At 48.2% G+C, this 18,261-nt stretch overlaps 2 protein-coding genes across 2 annotated transcripts; both read right to left on the minus strand.

Moving 5' to 3' along the window:
* Positions 1 to 10,084: 10,084 nt before the first annotated feature.
* Positions 10,085 to 11,601, minus strand: LOC123111982 (photosystem I chlorophyll a/b-binding protein 6, chloroplastic). Its single transcript, XM_044532865.1, has 4 exons — positions 11,402 to 11,601; positions 11,116 to 11,307; positions 10,460 to 11,012; positions 10,085 to 10,353 (listed from the first exon to the last, which is right to left on the minus strand). Exons 1-4 carry the CDS (start codon positions 11,452 to 11,454, stop codon positions 10,336 to 10,338), a joined length of 816 nt encoding a protein of 271 aa, XP_044388800.1. The 5' UTR covers positions 11,455 to 11,601; the 3' UTR covers positions 10,085 to 10,335.
* Positions 11,602 to 12,326: 725 nt separating this feature from the next.
* On the minus strand, positions 12,327 to 15,847 carry LOC123111980 (probable polygalacturonase). The gene is made up of 5 exons (XM_044532864.1): positions 14,935 to 15,847; positions 14,482 to 14,602; positions 13,696 to 13,944; positions 13,327 to 13,480; positions 12,327 to 13,115 (listed from the first exon to the last, which is right to left on the minus strand). The coding sequence occupies exons 1-5, from the start codon at positions 15,478 to 15,480 to the stop codon at positions 12,590 to 12,592; spliced, it is 1,596 nt and encodes a 531-aa protein (XP_044388799.1). The 5' UTR covers positions 15,481 to 15,847; the 3' UTR covers positions 12,327 to 12,589.
* Positions 15,848 to 18,261: the final 2,414 nt, after the last annotated feature.

An 18,261-nucleotide genomic window follows, 5' to 3' on the forward strand; every position in this document is an offset into this window, starting at 1 on the left:
GCGAGCTGCGTGTGGGTATGTAAAATAGGTGTAGCGATCATTAGCAGAGACCACCTGGGGATTCCCTTGTACGTCAAAGCTCCTTGATTCCTTGGTGTATCCGTCCCACGATGGGTCCGATGATCAGGTTATCGGAAGAGCCTCACGAAGAGAAGAACCTGAAACAAAGAAAAAAGGTGAAGGTATGCGGATCCCGAGGCAATTGAGCCGCATTGTGGATCGCGGTCTAGTTGTGCCTCCGTCTATGCCCATGGTATTTTGAGTGTGTAATTATGTATGCGCGGCACGAATTTCACCGCTTGACTGGGACTAGGACGGAGGCCGAATTGCTAGGGGAGCTCTGGACGGTCTGGACGATCCTGTTGCAAAGTACTTCGGACTCGCTTGATGCTGTCCGGGGGCTTTATTGCCGAATTGAGAGTCTGCCTAAGGAGGCTGCTCTGTACTTCTGCTGCAAGGGTCACGGTGTGTTCCTCCATACGAAGGGAGCGCTCTGTATTTCCATTGACTGTTATAACACCGCGAGGTCTAGGCATCTTGAGCTTGAGGTAAGCGTAGTATGGCACCGCATTGAATTGAGTGAATGCGGTTCGTCCAAGCAGTGCATGATAACCACTGCGGAAGGGGACGATATTGAAGATTAACTCCTCGCTTCGAAAGTTATCCGGGGACCCGAAGACCACTTCCAGTGTGATTGAGCCTGTACAACATGCCTCTACACCTGGTATGACACCTTTGAAGGTTGGTTTGGTGGGTTTGATCCTTGAGGGATCGATGCCCATTTTGCGCACTGTATCCTAATAAAGCAGGTTCAGGCTGCTGCCACCGTCCATAAGGACTCGTGTAAGGTGGAATCTGTCGATGATAGGGTCAAGGACCAGTGCGGGTGAGCCGCCATGACGGATACTGGTCGGATGGCCCTGCGATCAAAGGTGATCGGACAGGAAGACCATGGGTTGAACTTTGGGGCGACTGGCTCCATCGTGTAGATGTCCCTTGGTGCATGCTTCCGCTCCCGCTTGGGAATATGGGTGGCATATATCATATCTACCGTTTTTACTTGGGGAGGAAATTTCTTCTGTCCCCCTGTGTTCGGTGGCCGGGGCTCCTCGTCGTCATCACTATGCGACCCATTTTCCTTGTTTTTGGCATTCAACTTGTCGGCCTGCTTAAATACCCAACATTCTCTGTTGGTGTGGTTGGCTGGTTTATTGGGGGTGCCGTGGATTTGACATGAGCGATCGAGTATGCAGTACAGACTAGACGGGCCCGGACTGTTTCTTTTAAATGGCTTTTCCATTGACCGGACTTGGAGCCACTGAATCCAGCATTGACGGTCGTGTCTTCGGCATTATCGCCATTATTGCGATGCTTGTGCCTGTTGCATCGGGGCTTGCCGTTGCTATCTCTGGCGTCTGAAGTGCCAGGGTTTCTTGATGTGTTGTCGCTACGAGCCAACTAGCTATCCTCGCCTGCACAAAAGCGGGTCATGAGTGTCGTGAGGGCTGCCATGGATTTCGGTTTCTCTTGGCTGAGGTGTCGAGCGAGCCACTCGTCACAGATGTTATACTTAAAGGTCGCTAGGGCTTCGGCATCCGGACAGTCGACGATTTGGTTCTTTTTAGTTAAGAACCGAGTCCAAAATTTCCTGGCTGACTCTCCAGGCTATTGGGTTATCTGACTTAAGTCATCAACGTCTGGTGGTCGCACATAAGTGCCCTGAAAGTTGTCGAGGAACGCATCTTCCAGGTTCTCCCAACAGCCAATGGAGTTTTCTGGCAGACTATTCAGCCAATGACGAGCTGGTCCCTTGAGTTTTAGTGGGAGATACTTGATTGCATGGATATCATCACCGTGGGCCATGTGAATGCGGAGAAGGAAATCTTCAATCCATACCGCGGGGTCTGTTGTCCCATCATATGATTCGATGTTTACGGGTTTAAACCCTTCTAGGAATTCATGCTCCATTACTTCGTCAGTGAAGCACAGGGGGTGTGCGGCGCCTCTATGCTGGGCTACATCACGACTCAGTTCAGATGAACCTGGTCTGCGGTATTCGGCCCGGACGGATTTGTATTTAGTATATCCGACGTGGTGGTCATCATCACGCGTTGGGGCGCGCCCCCACGATCTGTAGATCGATCTTGACTACCCTGTTTTGTTTTCCAACTTGTCTTGCAGGTCATGCGTGTAGCCCCGGGCCTTCGTGTTTTTGTTTGTTCGGCGATTGGGTGCGGGCTGGTGTTCGGACTGATAGGCCGCTTTGTCTCAGCCACGAGGTGGTCGGTCAGCCGCATCCTCTGCTGGTAGTATAGGCTCTAGTGCATCGTCCTCGAATTGAGGTAACAACATGCGCCTAGGGTAACTTTTGGTTGGGCGCTCGAGTCCGTATTCCTCGGCCGCCAGGACCTCAGTCCATCTGCCAGTGAGCAGATCTTGATCAGCTTGAAGCTGTTGTTGTTTATTCCTCAGGCTTTTTGCAGTGGCTATAAGCCGGCGCTTGAAGCGCTCCTGCTCGATGGGATCCTCAGGCACGATAAATTCTTTGTCGCCGAGGCTCACTTCGTCTTCGGAGAGGGGCATGTAATTGTCATCCTCCGAGTCTTCATTCATTGCCTATTCATCGGGGCTAGCTTGCACGTCCTCCCGTCCGGTCTGTTTAAAGCTTGGCTGGGCGGGATTGTTTTCGTCTTCGGCATCATCCAGAGTGCTATTGTCTCCTGTGCCGGTATCGCTGTTTTTGCTACGGCATGGTTTAGAGCGGCATCGCTGACGTTGGCGCTTTGGTTGCTTCTCAAGAGGATTATCCTCCTTTGCATCCTTTTGATCCTCACCATTGTTTTCTTTGGGTGTGTCCACCATATATATGTCAAAAGATGAGGTGGTTGTCCAGCGCCCTGTGGGCGGTGGTTCCTGTTCTTCTCCGACATCATCGCCCATACCGTCGATGTCTTCGGATTCAAAATCAAGCATGTCGGTTAAGTCGTCAACAGTGGCTATTAAGTGGGTGGTGGGTGGGTAACGAATTCCTTCGTCGTCCGCTTCCCACTCAAGCCGGACATGGTTCGGCCAAGGGTCTCCTCCCAAGGAGAGAGATTTTAATGAGTTTAGCACGTCGCCCAAGGGCGAGTGCTAAAAGATATCCGCGGAGCTAAACTCCATGATCGGTGCCCAGTCAAGTCCGATGGGCATGGATGCACGCGGTTCGGAGCCTATGGCCGAAAACGAGTCCGAGGGTCCGATGACATAGACCTCATTGGAAGTGGAGTCTGTGTTCGACGCTATCGCCGTTGGGTGTGCGGCCTCTGTGGCGAGGTCCATCCTCCCGTCCTCGGATGGCATGATCTGTGCTGGATTTAAAGCCAGGGCAGCTGCAGGTGTGATCTCCTGAACACCGTCTGATGGCAGATCTAGGTCATGCTCATCGCGACTGTAGGGTGTACCTGTCATGGGCTCGAATCCGTTGAAGATCAAATCTCCACGGATGTCGGCAGTGTAGTTCAGGCTTCCGAACCTGACCTGATGGCCAGGGGCGTAGCTATCGATCTGCTCCAGATGGCCAAGCGGGTTGGCCCGCAGTGCGATGCCGCCGAATACGAAGATCTATCCGGGGAGGAAAACCTCACCCAAGACCGCATTGTTGTAGATGATTGAAGGAGCCATCGATCCTTATGGTGACATCACAGTGGAACTCTCAATGAAAGCACCAATGTTGGTGTCAAAACCGGTGGATCTCGGGTAGGGGGTCCCGAACTGTGCGTCTAAGGCTAATGGTAACAGGAGGCGGGGGACACGATGTTTACCCAGGTTCGGGCCCTCTCTATGGAGGTAATACCCTACTTCTTGCTTGATTGATCTTGATGATATGAGTATTACAAGAGTTGATCTACCACAAGATTGTAGAGGTTAACCCTAGAAGCTAGCCTATGATTATGATTGTTGTTGTCCTACGGACTAAACCCTCCAGTTTATATAGACACCGGAGGGGTCTAGGGTTACACAGAGTCGATTACAGAGAAGGGAATCTACATATCCGAATTGCCAAGCTTGCCTTCCACGCAAAGGAGAGTCCCACCCGGACACGGGATGAAGTCTTCAATCTTGTGTCTTCATAGCCCAACAGTCCGGCATAAGCATATAGTCCGGCTGTCCGAGGACCCACTAATCCAGGACTCCCTTAGCGGCGACGCCCGGGGTCTTCAACATCGCGGCGCTGTTCGTTGCGCACGAGCTGAGAGGACCACAATGTGTGCGTTGGCGGGGTCGACTTCCTGCCCTTGGAGGTCCCCGCGCCACCCGCAGGTAGCGCGGCTCCATCCCTGGGTGCGACGGTGCGCCGACCGTTGTCGCCTTTGCGGAGGACGCCGGCTGTCTGGCTTCTCATATTTGGATGATGTGGACGATCTCAATCTCCTCCACCACTGGCCTCCGCTACGTCGCCCGTCCATACAGGTGCGGGCAGAGCGGCCCCGGACGGACCGATCGCTGCGATCGTCTTCTTCTTTGGTGCCATGGCGATGAAAAAACTATGGTACTAACTAACATACCAAATTCTCACAACTAATTCCCCCCTACCTGGCGCACCAAAGATGTCGGGGAAACCGAACACCTATGGGGTCACAAGGATCCCTTCTACGTTCGGCGGGGGATTAGCTGCACGAAGAGCCGGTCGAGCCGTTAGCACACAGGGTTTTTTTACCCAGGTTCGGGCCGCAAAGAAATGTAATACCCTAGTCCTGCTTGTTTGGATATATGTGTTCTTGAGCTTTTGAACTAGCTACGGTGCGTGCTTCATCCAAAAGTCTGAATCCTCTCTCTGTATGCCTTGGGCCTCCTTTTATACGCAAAGGGGTTGCCACAGTGGCACAAAGCAGGTGGCAAGCTAAAGTCCACGAGCTTATCGCTCGGTCAACGTAGGACAAACGCATTCAATGTGTTGCCTATGTGTCCTCCCACTTTATCGAGGACGGCAACAGAAGCCATCCCGTCCTTCGCCGCTCCTCCTTGCTTCGACACGCGTCCAGGCTGACGAGGCATGCAGTGCCACGCTGGCTAACTGGTTATTGCATTGGCATAATGGTAAAGCTTCCACGAAGATCAGCATGCCTCCACGCAGGCGTCTGCTTAGGTGGCACGCTTATCGTCGTACTGGAGTGGTGGTGAGGTGGCAAAACCTTGACAGGCGCGGGTCTGGCCGCGGACCAACGACTGTCCCCGGCAAGGCTTGTCGGGGGCCTAGGAGTCATCCCCGGCAAGAGTCTTGTTGGGGGTCTTCGTCTTCTGGTCCCAGGTGGATATGTGGGCTGTCAATCTTTATGAGGATATGCATGCTACCAGGCATGTGCTCTCCAGATCTTGGTCTTAACGTTGTTGATGGTGTCAGAGCTCTCAGCCCCAAGGGTGATGGACTTGCTGGTGTTGTGTAGGTCGCCCCGGCAAGAAGCCTGCCGGGGCTACACGAGTCGCCCCAGCATGGGTGTCGCCGGAGGATGTCCAGCATGCCCTCTGCTCCTTGTTCTTCGAGTATCCACCTTGGTAGTCTTCGTACTTTGCCTTCCCCTGCCTTGCCAAGCCCTGCCGCAGGTGTGGCTGCGACTGACCGTGCACTAGTAAGGGGTACAGAAGTATCCATACTTTTGTACACCGACAGCTTGTGATGGATAGCCCAATACCACACAGTTTTCTTCATCAAATCGTGTGTGATGTAGTTGATAAAAGCAAGCGGTTAACCAAGACAGAGCGTGTGTGATAGTTACATGTATCACACATGATCCTATACATAAACCTGTGTGGGATGTACATATGAACGGAAACGTTTTTCCTGGATTGACTGTGTGGGATGTACATACGAACGGAAACGTTTTCCATGGATTGACTATGTGGGATGTACATAAGAACGGAAATGTATTCCTTGGATTGACTGTGTGTGATATACATACCTACGGAAATGTTTTTCTGGGATTCACTGTGTGGGATGTACATACCTACGGAAATATTTTCTGGGATTCACCGTGTGGGATGTACATACCTACGGAAATGATTGGGTTTCCATGGAGTCACCAGATCACACACGAACTCATTTGGTGTCCCAGGAGGGCCTATCCCCGACGATTTATTGGTCGTGTGGGAGGACCCCCCTATCGCCCACACTCACTTGGCGACAGCTCGAAATATCGTCGTGGAAAGGGGTTTAAAACCGTTTGTATAGCACCGACGCGTACCAGTGTCGGTAATGCACATCATATGAAGTCTTGCAAGCAATGTGACTAATGAGTTAGTTGCGGGGTGATGCACTATGAAACGAGTAAAGAGACTTGCCAGTAACAAGATTGAACTAGGTATGAAGATACCGACGATTGAATCTCGGGCAAGTAACATACCGATGACAAACGGAATAACTATGTTGACATTGCAGTTCGACCGATAAAGATCTTCGTAGAATATGTGGGAACCAATATGAGCATCCAGGTTCCGCTATTGGTTATTAACCGGAGAGGTGTCTCGGTCATGTCTACATAGTTCTCAAACCCGTAGGGTCCGCACGCTTAACGTTCATTGACGATAGGTATTATATGAGTTATGCGTGTTGGTGACCCAAGGTTGTTAGGAGCCCCGAATGAGATCACGGACATGACGAGGAGTCTCGAAATGGTCAAGAGGTAAAGATTGATATATTGGAAGGTTATATTCGGACACCGGAATGGTTTCGGAAAGGTTCAGATATTTTTCGGAGTACCGGGAGGTTACCAGACCCCACCCCCCACGGGGGGGGGGGGGTTGTTGGGCCAACATGGGCCATAGGAGAGAAGGGAGGCAGCCCACAAGGGGTGGCCACGCCCCATCCCATGGGGAGTCCGAATTGGACTAGGGGAGGGGGCGCCCCCCTTTCCTTCTCCTCTTCCCTCTCCCTTCCCCTTTCCCCCCTCCGAAAGAAGGAAAAAGAGAGGGCGAATCCCACTAGGACTAGAGTCCTAGTAGGACTCCCCCCTCCATGGCGTGCTCCTGGTGGCCGGCCTCCTCCCCTCCTCCTTTATATAAGGGGGCAGGGGGCACCCCAAGGCACATCAATTGTTCAGCTGTGTGCGGTGCCCCCTCCACCGTTTTACTCCTCCGGTCATACTATCGTAGTGCTTAGGCGAAGCCCAGCGCGGATCACTTCACCAACACCGTCATCATGCCATCATGCTGACGGAACTCATCGACTCCTTCGTGCCTCTACTGGATCAAGAGTTCGAGGGACGTCATCGAGTTGAATGTGTGCAGAACTTGGAGGTGTCGTACGTTCGGTACTTGATCGGTTGATTCGAGAATACATTCGACTACATCAACCACATTAAGTTAACGCTTCCGCTTTCAGTCTATGAGGGTACATGGACACACTCTCCCCTCTCGTTGCTATGCATCTCGTAGATAGATCTTGCGTGAGCGTAGGAAATTTTTTGAAATTGCATGCTACATTTCCCAACATTCATGTCTCTGTCATATAAACTTTGGTTGCATGATAGGGCTAGCCAAGTTGGACTTAATCCTTAATTTCACTGTTTCAAGGGATCTAAGTGTCAAGTTTGTGTGCACGCTAAGCAACCTGTAAGTCTCATACAACTGCGGAAACAAGAAATCTTGCGCGACTAGAGCTTGTACATTCAGGTCCTTGTGAAATGAATGGTGTTTTGATAAAAGGTGAAAAGAAATATTTTATGACATTAATTGATGACTCCACTAGATACTGTCATGTGTATCTCCTGAAATCAAAAGATAAGGCTTTGAATTTTTTCAAGATCTATAAAGCTGAAGCAGAAAACGGACTTGATCGAAAGATCAAAAGGCTTAGGTCCGATCGTGGTGGAGAGTATTTCTCCAATAATTTTGATTCTTTCTGTCCAGAACACGGTATAATCCATGAGAGGATGCCTCCCTATTCATCCTAGTCAAATGGGGTAGCCCAACGAAAGAATTGTACTCTAACCGATTTGGTTAACGTCATGTTAGACACATCGGGTCTCTCCAAGGGCGGGGGAGGCGATATTGACTGCATGTCATGTCCTAAATCTAGTTCCCACAAAGAACAGAGAGATACGTCCTGAATGGGAGAAGAAATGGTTAAAACACTCTTACCTATGAACTTGGGGCTACTTGGCGAAAGTCAATGTGCCAATTCCAAAGAAGCGCACGCTTGGACCAAAAACTGTGAAATGTGTTTTTCTTTGGTATGCTTTTCATAGGATTGGTTATAGATTCTTGATTGTAAGACATGCATGTCGGTACAATCATGGAGTCGAATGACGTGACTTTCTTTGATATGAAGGATATGGCTAGCTCGTCAAATCAGGAGATGCCTAGCTCGTCAAGTTATGACTTAGTTACAATTTCTGAACCTACCATTCTGATGCAACATCTTAAAGATCTTGTGAAGGACAATAATGAGACTCCTAAAAGGAGTAAGCGATAGAGGACTGCAAAGTGGTTTGGTGATGATTTTCTTGTGTATCTCATGCATAGATGACACTCCGAGTTCTATTTTTAAGGCCTATGCATATGAAGATGCTGACCACTGGAAGGAAACGGTCTGTAGTGATGGATTCCATCTTGGCAAATGAAACTTGGGAGATCACTGGTCATCCTTATGGGGTGCAAACCTATAGGGTACAAATGGGTATTCAAGAAGAAGCTTAGGCATGATGTACTATTGAGAAGTACAAGGCACGACTCGTGGCCAAGGGTTATACTCAAAAGGAAGGTGAAGACTTCTTTGATACTTACTCACCCGTGGCTCGACTTACCACTATTCGAGTATTACTTTCACTAGCCGCCTCACATGGTCTTCTCCTTCATCAATTTGATGTTAAGACTGCTTTCCTAAATGGAGAGTTGGACGAGGAAATTTACATGGAACGACCAGATGGGTTTATAGTGGACAGTCAGGAAGGAAAGGTGTGCAAATTGTTGAAGTCTTTGTATGGACTTAAGCAATCACCTAAGCAGTGGCATGAGAAGTTTGAAAGAATTTTAACAGATACAGGGTTTGTTGTAAATGAAGCTGATAAATGTGTATACTATCGCCATGGTGGGGCAAGGGAGTTGTTCTTTGCTTGTATGTTGATGACATATTTATTTTTGGAACAAATCTAAATGTTATTAAGGAGGTCAAGAATTTTCTATCTCATTGTTTTGAGATGAAGGATTTAGGAGTAGTTGATGTTATTCTGAACATCAAGCTATTGAGAAATAATGATGGTGAAATTACATTGCTTCAATCTCACTATGTGGAAAAGATCTTAAGTCGCTTTGGTTATAGTGACTGCAAGCCCTCTCCAACATCATATGATGCTAGCATGTTGCTTCGAAAGAATTGAAGAATTGCTAGAGATCAATTGAAATATTTTTAGATTATTGGCTCGCTTATGTATTTAGCAAGTGCTACAATACCTGACATCTCTTTTGCTGTCAGCAAACTGTGCCGATTTGGTTCAAAATCGGGAGCTGATCATTGAAAAGCTCTAGAGAGAGTTATGCGTTATTTGAAAGACATTGTGAATTATGGAATTCACTACACTGGGACCCAAAGATGCTTGAAGGGTATAGTGACTAAAACTAGATCTTGGATGCTGATGAGATAAAGGCCACGAGCGGATATGTGTTCACTCATGATGGTGGCGTTGTTTTTTAAAAGTCTTGCAAGCAGACCATCTTAACGAGGTCAACAATAAAAGCAGAACTCCCAACACTAGATATAGCTACGGTCGAAGCTAATTGGCTTCGTCGGCTCTTGAATGACTTGCTGGTTGTTGAGAAAGTTGTACCGGGTATCCTTATGAACTGCGCCGACCATTGACGCATCGTCTAGCTCAAGGGACGACATGATAGCTCGGTACGAGTTTCTAAATGAGCTCACGGCTGGCTCAATATCATACTCGAGCGGCGCGCATGGCCTGCATCGACCACATCATTCTTCCTTTTGTTTTACACTGCACACGTTGCCTCTGGCCTTGGGTTCGTAGCAGCCTATCTGACTCTCTCAGTTTTCTATTCAAGGTCATAGAAATAGGTGTCTAGGGTTAACCAAGAAGAAAATTACGCGTATCAAGAAGTATAACAGCTGTGCGATTCTGATGTTAATGTGGCCTGTGGTAGTAGTAGAATTTTGTTTTGGCCTAGTGGGAGTATTTCATTATACAGAGGTGTACTGGTAAGCATCTTCCCCGGCCCACTCCCCTCTTCCGGTGCACTGTAATATTCACATTTTCCAAAGGGCTAGATGACACACCAAAGCCAAAGTGCTCAGGTTCACGGCAAAAACCCTCTGCGTGAGCAACGCCGTTCGCCACTCTGCCACGATCAGTGGGAAGTGAATGCCTGCACAGTGCCCCATGACATAAAATGATCTGCATGAGAATCACAGAAGCAAACCATACTGGCAATGGAGAGTTAAGTAGCCAACCATGTGTGTACGGCTACGTACCGAGAAGATGTTGCAGTGGCCGGGGTCGGCGAGGTGCGCGGAGAGGTTGTCGAGGGGGCCCTGGCCGGTGTAGACGGCCTGGAACCAGAAGCCGACGAAGGCGAGCATGGCGAGGCGGCCGTTCTTGATCTCCTTGGTGCGGAGCACCATGACGGGCTCCGGCGAGCCGCGGCCCCAGTTGCCCCAGTCGAACCACAGGCCCCCCGGGTACCCCACGTCCGGGGTGGGGTTCTTGCGGTTGGGGAACCGCGGCTCGATGTCGACGGACCCCGGGTTGAGGTAGTCCATCCACCGCCGGCCCTCCACCCACCCCATGAGCGCCACCTGGGTGACGAAGAGCGTCAAAGGGTCCGCGAAGTACTCGCGCTCGCCGGCGGTGTACCAGGAGAACTCCTCCATGAAGCCCCACTTGTGCAGGATCTCCGGGACCAGGATCCCGGCCGCCGCCAGCATCGCCCACCGGCCGTGCATCAGCTCCGCCTGCGCGAACCACCGCAGCGACTCCGGCTCCGATCCGAATCCGAGAGGATCAAATCCGAAGTCTCCCGGAAGGCTGAAGGGGAATGGCAGCACAGGAATAATGCCAGAGACGAAATGAAATTCAGCACGTATTTTCCTCGAACTATGCATGGTATGAACTCGGTCCAGTTACCTACCTGCCGTCGAGCCACGGCGGAGGAGCGGTGCCGGGGAACCAGACGGGCCGGTCGGGCCCCAGCGGCTCGCACACCGTGGACAGGCTGCTCTTGGTCGCGCCAGTACGGTGGCCGCAGCCCCGACGGACGGCAGCGCACGCTGCCGCAGCAGCATTCTGCAGCGGCGGCTTCGGTGCATGCAGCGCCCGGATACTAGCTCGACCAGAAAAGGCGAAGGTTCAGCAAAAAAGGCTAGCAGGAAACCCGGATGTTTCGGACAGGGACTAACCGGAGTGTCGGTGATTACCTTGGTTGGAGGCTGCATGCTGCGAATGAGCCAGTGGGCAGAGGAGTCGCCATGGAGGATTCCGGGGAGAGAGGGGCGGAAATTGCACTGCGCCCGCGAGCGGGTTATCTGCTTGGAGCTGAGGATAGGGAGGGAGAGAGGGCGCTGCACTGATCGACCGCCAGCCAATGACGCGTGGCCAGGTGTGCCAACTGTTTTTTTTTAGCAACAGGTTTTTTTTTTTAGCAACAGGTGTGCCAACTGCCAAGTTTTTCCTATCGTAGAAATTGGCCCGTGGGCTTTTTCTAACTTGGATGCCCGTTCGTTGTTTACAGCCTTCTCGATGTCACTGGAAGAAACTAACGTTTTTTTTTCTGTGGGAATGAAAGAAACTACTGCCTCCGTCCATAATACATGACGTTTTTGCAAACTAAAACAGCTTGAGATAGTGAAAAAAGAAACTTGACAGACTACTCACCCTAAATTTGTTTGGACGGACTAAGTACTGTTTGACAATTGGGAAAAAAACTTCAAAAGATACTTGACCAATTTTTTTACCAAATGTATCCCTGACAAAAGGAAAGTTGATTAATATTACATTTCAAAGACACTAGTACTTAGTGTCACAAATCATTGTCTTTCTCAGTCAACTAAGGTAGGTTCTCGCCTCCCTCATAAAATAAAAGTTGGTTCTCAGTTCTCACCCCCTGTGAATCTATAAATCAGAGAGCATGCTGCGAAAGAAAACAAAGAATACTCCCCTGTTTTTTCATATATAATTTTAAAGCCAGACAAAATCAAACCAAAAGAAGCTGTGCTGCCATTGCTTCACCAAAAGACTAGCGCAATAAGATTTGTTCCAGAAGGGACAAGGTGTTTTACCTCTATAGTTGTACTGACGTTATTTTGAAGACCGTTTGACAGAGTGAGCTTTGCAAAACGACCATAAAAAACACCTAGTGTTAACATTGTTCGTGAAGTCTTAATTGCTTAATTGGTGTGTAGATGTGTAGAAATACAGGGCTGAAATGGGAAACGAGCTGAATCATTCTATGACACAGTATAGACAAGCCCCGGCCTCCTTAAATACATGCCTTAGACAGAGGGGTATGTAAACAGCTACAACCAAAATTTCCTGTGTATGCAGTAAAACAAGACTAAGCTCATCACTGGATACTCCTAAATAATACAGTGAAAAGAACCACCGTGTCAGAAACTGTAGTCGATATCTGAAATGTTCTGCAGTGTCGATTGTTTAACCATCTCGCGCCGCTCATTGTACAGGTCCAGGTTCTTGCAGGGCACAGGGAAAACATAGCCGATGACCTGCCCCTGGACGAAGGAGCACTGGAAAACATGGTGCTTCTTGTCAAGTATGCCAACCGACATATCATGGAAAGTAACATTCCTCACGGGGATCTCTGCGCTCCCTTGTATCCTGACGGGTACCCGCACCCTTTGCCCATGGATTGACGTATACGAGATGTTGCCGACAACGGGAACTGCCTTCGGGTCAAACCGTTCATCTGGGTGTTCATTATAGTCGGTCTTTATCACGATGCCAACACGGACATTTTCTAGGGTTATGTTTCTGTAGACGATGTTGTTTACATAGGCCCCTCTTCCAGGGGCAGTCTTTATCCTCACACCTCGCCGCGAACTCCAAATGTGGACGTTCTCTACCAAAACGTTTGAGACACCACCAGACATCTCGCTTCCTATAGACACGCCAGCACTGTCCAGAAGGGAAAAGAGATTAAACACGCAATCAAGCTGATCTGACAAACTTTGACTAGTAACACCCATACATTTCAGAGTAATTCACTGTACATGAAAAGCTGCATTTTGGTACTATTAACGTTCTTATTCACCAATCAAGTTAACAAGTCACTCAACTTATAAATTAACAGATAGGCTAACACAGTGAACCAAAACAAATGAATTACCTGACCATGGAGCGGATTATGACATTGCGAATAGTGATGTTAGTAGACGGACGCCCATAAGCAATTCCATATTGATCCCAACCACTCTTTATAGCTACCCCGTCATCACCAACAGAAATATAGCAATTTTCAATCATCACATTCTCACAAGAATCTGCATAAGCAGTAAGCGCAACTGAGAATCTGAGTGTTGTATAAAATGTTCCAAATCATATAATAAGAAGTTAAGAAACCAAGATAACATGGAAGTACAAAGTTGTAGGGTTCATAAAGAGGCTAGATTGTTATCCAGTCATTGAACAATGTGAGCTGTGGCTGAAGCGAATAAGAGCTCAGGAATCAAGTAAACCGCAAAAGTTGGAAAATGACCTGGATCTATCCCATCGGTGTTTGGAGCCCCAGCAATTGGAGCCAGAATAGTAGTTCCCGAGACTGTGACATCCTTGCAGTCATATAGATGAAGTGTCCAGAAGGGAGAATCACGTAATGTGATGTCAGAAATAGTAATGTTACTTGACCGCATGAGCTGAACAAGAGGACCCCTGGTGTGATTGAGGAGTTTCTTGCGAAATTTGATCCACCAACTTTGGCCTTGCCCATTTATAGTGCCATTATGACCTATTATACAGATAAAGAGATGATGAGTCTCAGCTAACGAAATGTCTGGCCAATTTGAGGACAAAAAGGCTGACAGAAAGAATATTTAGCAATTAAATTGGCACATTAGAATCATGGCTACACATTCATGATTATTCTGGTAACAGGTAACAATATCTTCCCATGAATAACCAACAAGACCGTTGGTCTTATATTCAAAATACTAAAAAGGAGGCCTCATAACATAGGATCATCCAACATACTTTCACGGTGGGACTTAAAAGATGATTTATAAGGTAGGTGGTCGCAAATACTGATACTTCATTTTACCAATTTCACTTATGTTCCAACGTTTCGCAATTAGGGTGTTAATTTAAAGGCCACACACGCCATAATGTGATGGCAGTCAATCCTTGCTTTAATTCAGAATACAAAGACAAAGTTCAAAGTAATAATTAAGCATTGAAATGAAGCAAGTAAGCATATAAAGAAAAAACATAAAATTCACACTCTCATGAGCGTTAAAATGCAATAAAGGAAACATACAATACTACCTACCGGTTATAATCACATCCTTCAGGTCTTGACCATGTATGAGACTCCCATATCGAGGTCCCTTGTGCTCTCTTCCATATCCATATGATGGTAATGGAGACATCAATGGCCAGTATCTTTCATCCTTACATGTAAGTAACGCAATAAGCTGTCAATGTTGATTCATTGGAAGAAAATGCACCAAACTGTAAAAGTTACAGCCAGATGATAAGTAAGCAACATCCTAGTCTTTCTGTAAGGTTGAAACAAAATGACATCATTATAATTCCTTTACAGGCTAAGCATGAGTGGACAGGACCAGTGTTATTCTAAAGTTAATGTGAGTCATTAATTCATCATATGGTTTAAGTGTTTAACTATACCACGACTACACTTGTGACTGGTCATACAACCTTGTCAAAACGTGTGAGTGTAAAATTAAGCAAGCTGGTGGAAAGTGCAGCTGAAATGCCTCACCTGGACCCCGAGGATCTCAGCGCCAGCAGCGAGGAAGAGCGTCATGTGGCTGGTGAGGTTAAACGGCGCGGTGAGCCACCGGCCGGCAGGCACGGTGAGCCTCCCGCCGCCCCTCTCCGAGATGGCTGCCACTGCGGCCTCGAAGGCAGCCGTGTTGAGCGTGCGCCCGTCCCCGATGCCCCCAAACTCCTTCAAGTCGTACACCGGCGGCGAGGCCACCCACTGGCCCATCGATGCAGCGGCAGACGGCGCGCGCTTGGGCATGGGCGGCCGGTTGTAGAGCCGCAGGCGGCCCATGGAGGTGTTCTGCCACAGGAAGACGAGCACGAAGCCGACGAGCCAGAGCGCGACCAGGTACGCCCTGTAGGACGGCGAGATCGTCGGCGGCGCCCACCGCCGGTGGTGGAACTGGTGCGTGCCCCGGCTTAGCGCGGCGCGCGGGGAGGACAGCACCGCCGGGCCGGCGGAGGCCGACGCAGCCGCTGCGGCGGCGGCGGCCGCGACGGAGGCGCGCGGGGAGGAGACGCCGACGGCGATCTCCGCCATCGGATCCGGTCGGCGCGGGGGCGGGATCTACGTGCTACGCCGCGCAGTACCAACCGGTTGGTGCGCCTGTCGGGGGGATGCTGCTAGGGTTTTGCTGCCCATGGGGGTTGGGGCGGGGAAGGAAGCGGGAGCGCGGCGGTGGTGAGCCGGACCTCGGGAGCACTAGTTTAAAAAGGGCGGGAGGCGGTGAGGTCACTGGCACTTGAGCGCGGTGGTGAGTGCCCGCGCCTCGGCCGTGGGGTTGGGGGAGGAACCACGACGACGGCCAGCAAGACGGCGGAATGACCGAATAGCCCCCCCTGCGTACTGCCGTCAGCCCGTGCGGGCCGTCGGATGACTGACTCGAGTTGCCGTGGCTCTGTTTGTTGCTTCTACGCTTCCGCTGATGCTGAGCCCAACTGCCCAAGAAGTACTCTCCCTCCGCTTCCTCTTTTTCGTTTTTTTAACAACATCCGGTCTATTCTTCATGTATCATGTCAGTACAGTGACAAATAGATTCAGGTTTTAGACTGCCTCTTTTTCGAAAATGATTCAGATCTTTTATCAAAGTTCAGCAGAAGTACAAAGCATCTCAAACATAATAAAAATTGCATTGAGATTTCAAGACCCCAAACAACCACTACTGCCGCTAGAACGAGCCGCCGACGCGCCGTTGTCGTCGCTCCCCTACAGGAGCCGGCTTGACCTTGTCGATGATAGCCGGAAAGTCTTCATGCACGTGCCCCTAATGGTCAACGCCCTAGAGCCGTTTGTCATCGTCGTTAAACCGTTGCATGGATTAATAAAGAGTAGTTTTGAGTAAGGGTTTTGCTTTCTTGCTTTGATCTTGGAAAAGAAGAAAAAGAGCAAAAGAAATAAAAAAATTATATAATAATCTTATGAAGATTGATGACTTCACATATAAGAAGTATGTGGATTGAAACTTGTTATTGGTTGCCAAACATAGTTTTGGTGATTGTTGCAATTAAAAGGAAGTAATAAAGAAAGAGGGGTTCACATATAAATATATTATCTTGGACATCTTTTATGATTGTGAGCACTCATTAAAATATTATATGCTAAGAAGTTGATTTTAAACAAGGAAGACAATACAATGAGTTATGTTTGCTTATTTTTGAACAGAAGTTATATTGTTATGGATCATGACGCTTGCTTCCACCTCATACTAGCCAAAAAAATTCACCAAGTAGAGATACTACTTGTGCGTCCAAACATTAACCAGTTTTGCCATGAGAGTCCACTATACCTACCTACGGATTGAGTAAGATCCTTCAAGTAATTTGTCATCGGCGCAAGCAATAAAAATTGCTCTAAAATATGTATGATCTTTTAGTGCAAGGAAAATAAACTTTATACGAGCTTGTGATATGGAAGAAATAAAAGCGACCGAATGCATAATAAATTTCTTTATCACAAGCGGCAATATAAAGTGATGTTCTTTTGCATTAAGATTTTCTGCATCCAACCATAAAAGCGCATGACAATCTCTGCTTCCCTCTGGGAATGGGCCTATCTTTTACTTTTTTAAGTACTTACCTTTATGCAAGAATCATGGTGATCTTCACCATTCCCTATATTTTGCTTTTTTATTTTGGCAAGTGTCATGTGTTAGGGAAAGATCTAGACACATATATCCACTCGGATGTAGGTGATTATAGATTATTATTGTTGACATTACCCTTGAGGTAAAATGTTGGGAGGCAAAGTTATAAGCCCTATCTTTGTCTATGTCCAGTTGAGGCTTTGATCTCATAAGTATCGCATGTGTGTTAGTAATTATGAAAGACTAAAGATGATTGAGTATGTGGACTTGCTAGACAAGCTCCTAATTGACTCTTTCTGATGTTATGATAAATTGCGATTGCTTCAATGACTGAGATCATAGTTTGTTGGTTTTCAATAAAGTTTTTGATTCATACTTTACTTTGTGAATGAATTGTCACTCTAGCATAACAAGTTATATGACAACATATTGTTGTTCTAAAGATGATCATGATGCCTCATGTTCGTATTTTATTTTATCGACATATGTATCTCAAAACATGTGAACATGATTATCGATCTTGACTTTCGCTTGAGGACGAGCGAGGTCTAAGCTTGGGGGAATTGATACGTCCATTTTGCATCATGTTTTATATCAATATTTATTGCAATATGGATTGTTATTTCACATTATGGTACAATACTTATGCATTTCTCTCTTATTTTACGAGATTTACATGAAGAGGGAGAATGCCGGCAGCTGGAATTCTACATCGGAAAGGAGCAAATCTGATATACCTATTATGCACAACTAGAAAAGTCCTAAAATTTACGAAGAATTATTTTGGAATGTATAAAAATTATTGGGCGAAAAACCTATCAGAGGGGACCCACCAGGTGGCCACAAACCTGAGAGGGCGCGCCCTACCCCCAGGGTGCGCCCCTAGGGCTTGTGGGCCCCTGCCAGGTCTCCGGTGCCTATCTTCTGCTATATGGTTGGTTTTGACCTAGAAAAAATAGAGAGAGAGTTTTCGGGACGAAGTGCCGCCGTCTCGAGGTGGAACCTGGGCAGGAGCAAACTAGAGCTCCGCAAGAGCGATTCTGCCGGGGAAACTTCCCTCCGGGAGGGGGAAATTGAAGCTAGCGTCATCACCAACGATCCTCTCATCAAGGGAGGGTCAATCTCCATTAACATCTTCACCAGCACCATCTCCTCTCAAACCCTAGGTCATCTTTTGTATTCAATCTTTGCTTCAAAACCTCGGCTTGGTACATGTGGGTTGCTAGTAGTGTTGATTA

The sequence above is a fragment of the Triticum aestivum genome, chromosome 5B (assembly GCF_018294505.1).
Source record: "Triticum aestivum cultivar Chinese Spring chromosome 5B, IWGSC CS RefSeq v2.1, whole genome shotgun sequence".
NCBI lineage: Eukaryota > Viridiplantae > Streptophyta > Magnoliopsida > Poales > Poaceae > Triticum > Triticum aestivum.

What these genes read in the sequence shown, in the direction of transcription:
- LOC123111980 (XM_044532864.1), bottom strand. Translation starts at nt 15,480, where the DNA reads ATGGCGGAGATCGCCGTCGGCGTCTCCTCCCCGCGCGCCTCCGTCGCG. An exon ending in CTGAGATCCTCGGGGTCCAG is followed by an intron (nt 14,603 to 14,934) that starts GTGAGGCATTTC and finishes CTTACATGTAAG; the next exon opens with GATGAAAGATACTGGCCATT. An exon ending in CACCGATGGGATAGATCCAG is followed by an intron (nt 13,481 to 13,695) that starts GTCATTTTCCAA and finishes CTGCTTATGCAG; the next exon opens with ATTCTTGTGAGAATGTGATG.
- LOC123111982 (XM_044532865.1), bottom strand. Translation starts at nt 11,454, where the DNA reads ATGGCGACTCCTCTGCCCACTGGCTCATTCGCAGCATGCAGCCTCCAA. An exon ending in GCATGCAGCCTCCAACCAAG is followed by an intron (nt 11,308 to 11,401) that starts GTAATCACCGAC and finishes TGGTCGAGCTAG; the next exon opens with TATCCGGGCGCTGCATGCAC. An exon ending in CCGCCGTGGCTCGACGGCAG is followed by an intron (nt 11,013 to 11,115) that starts GTAGGTAACTGG and finishes ATTCCCCTTCAG; the next exon opens with CCTTCCGGGAGACTTCGGAT.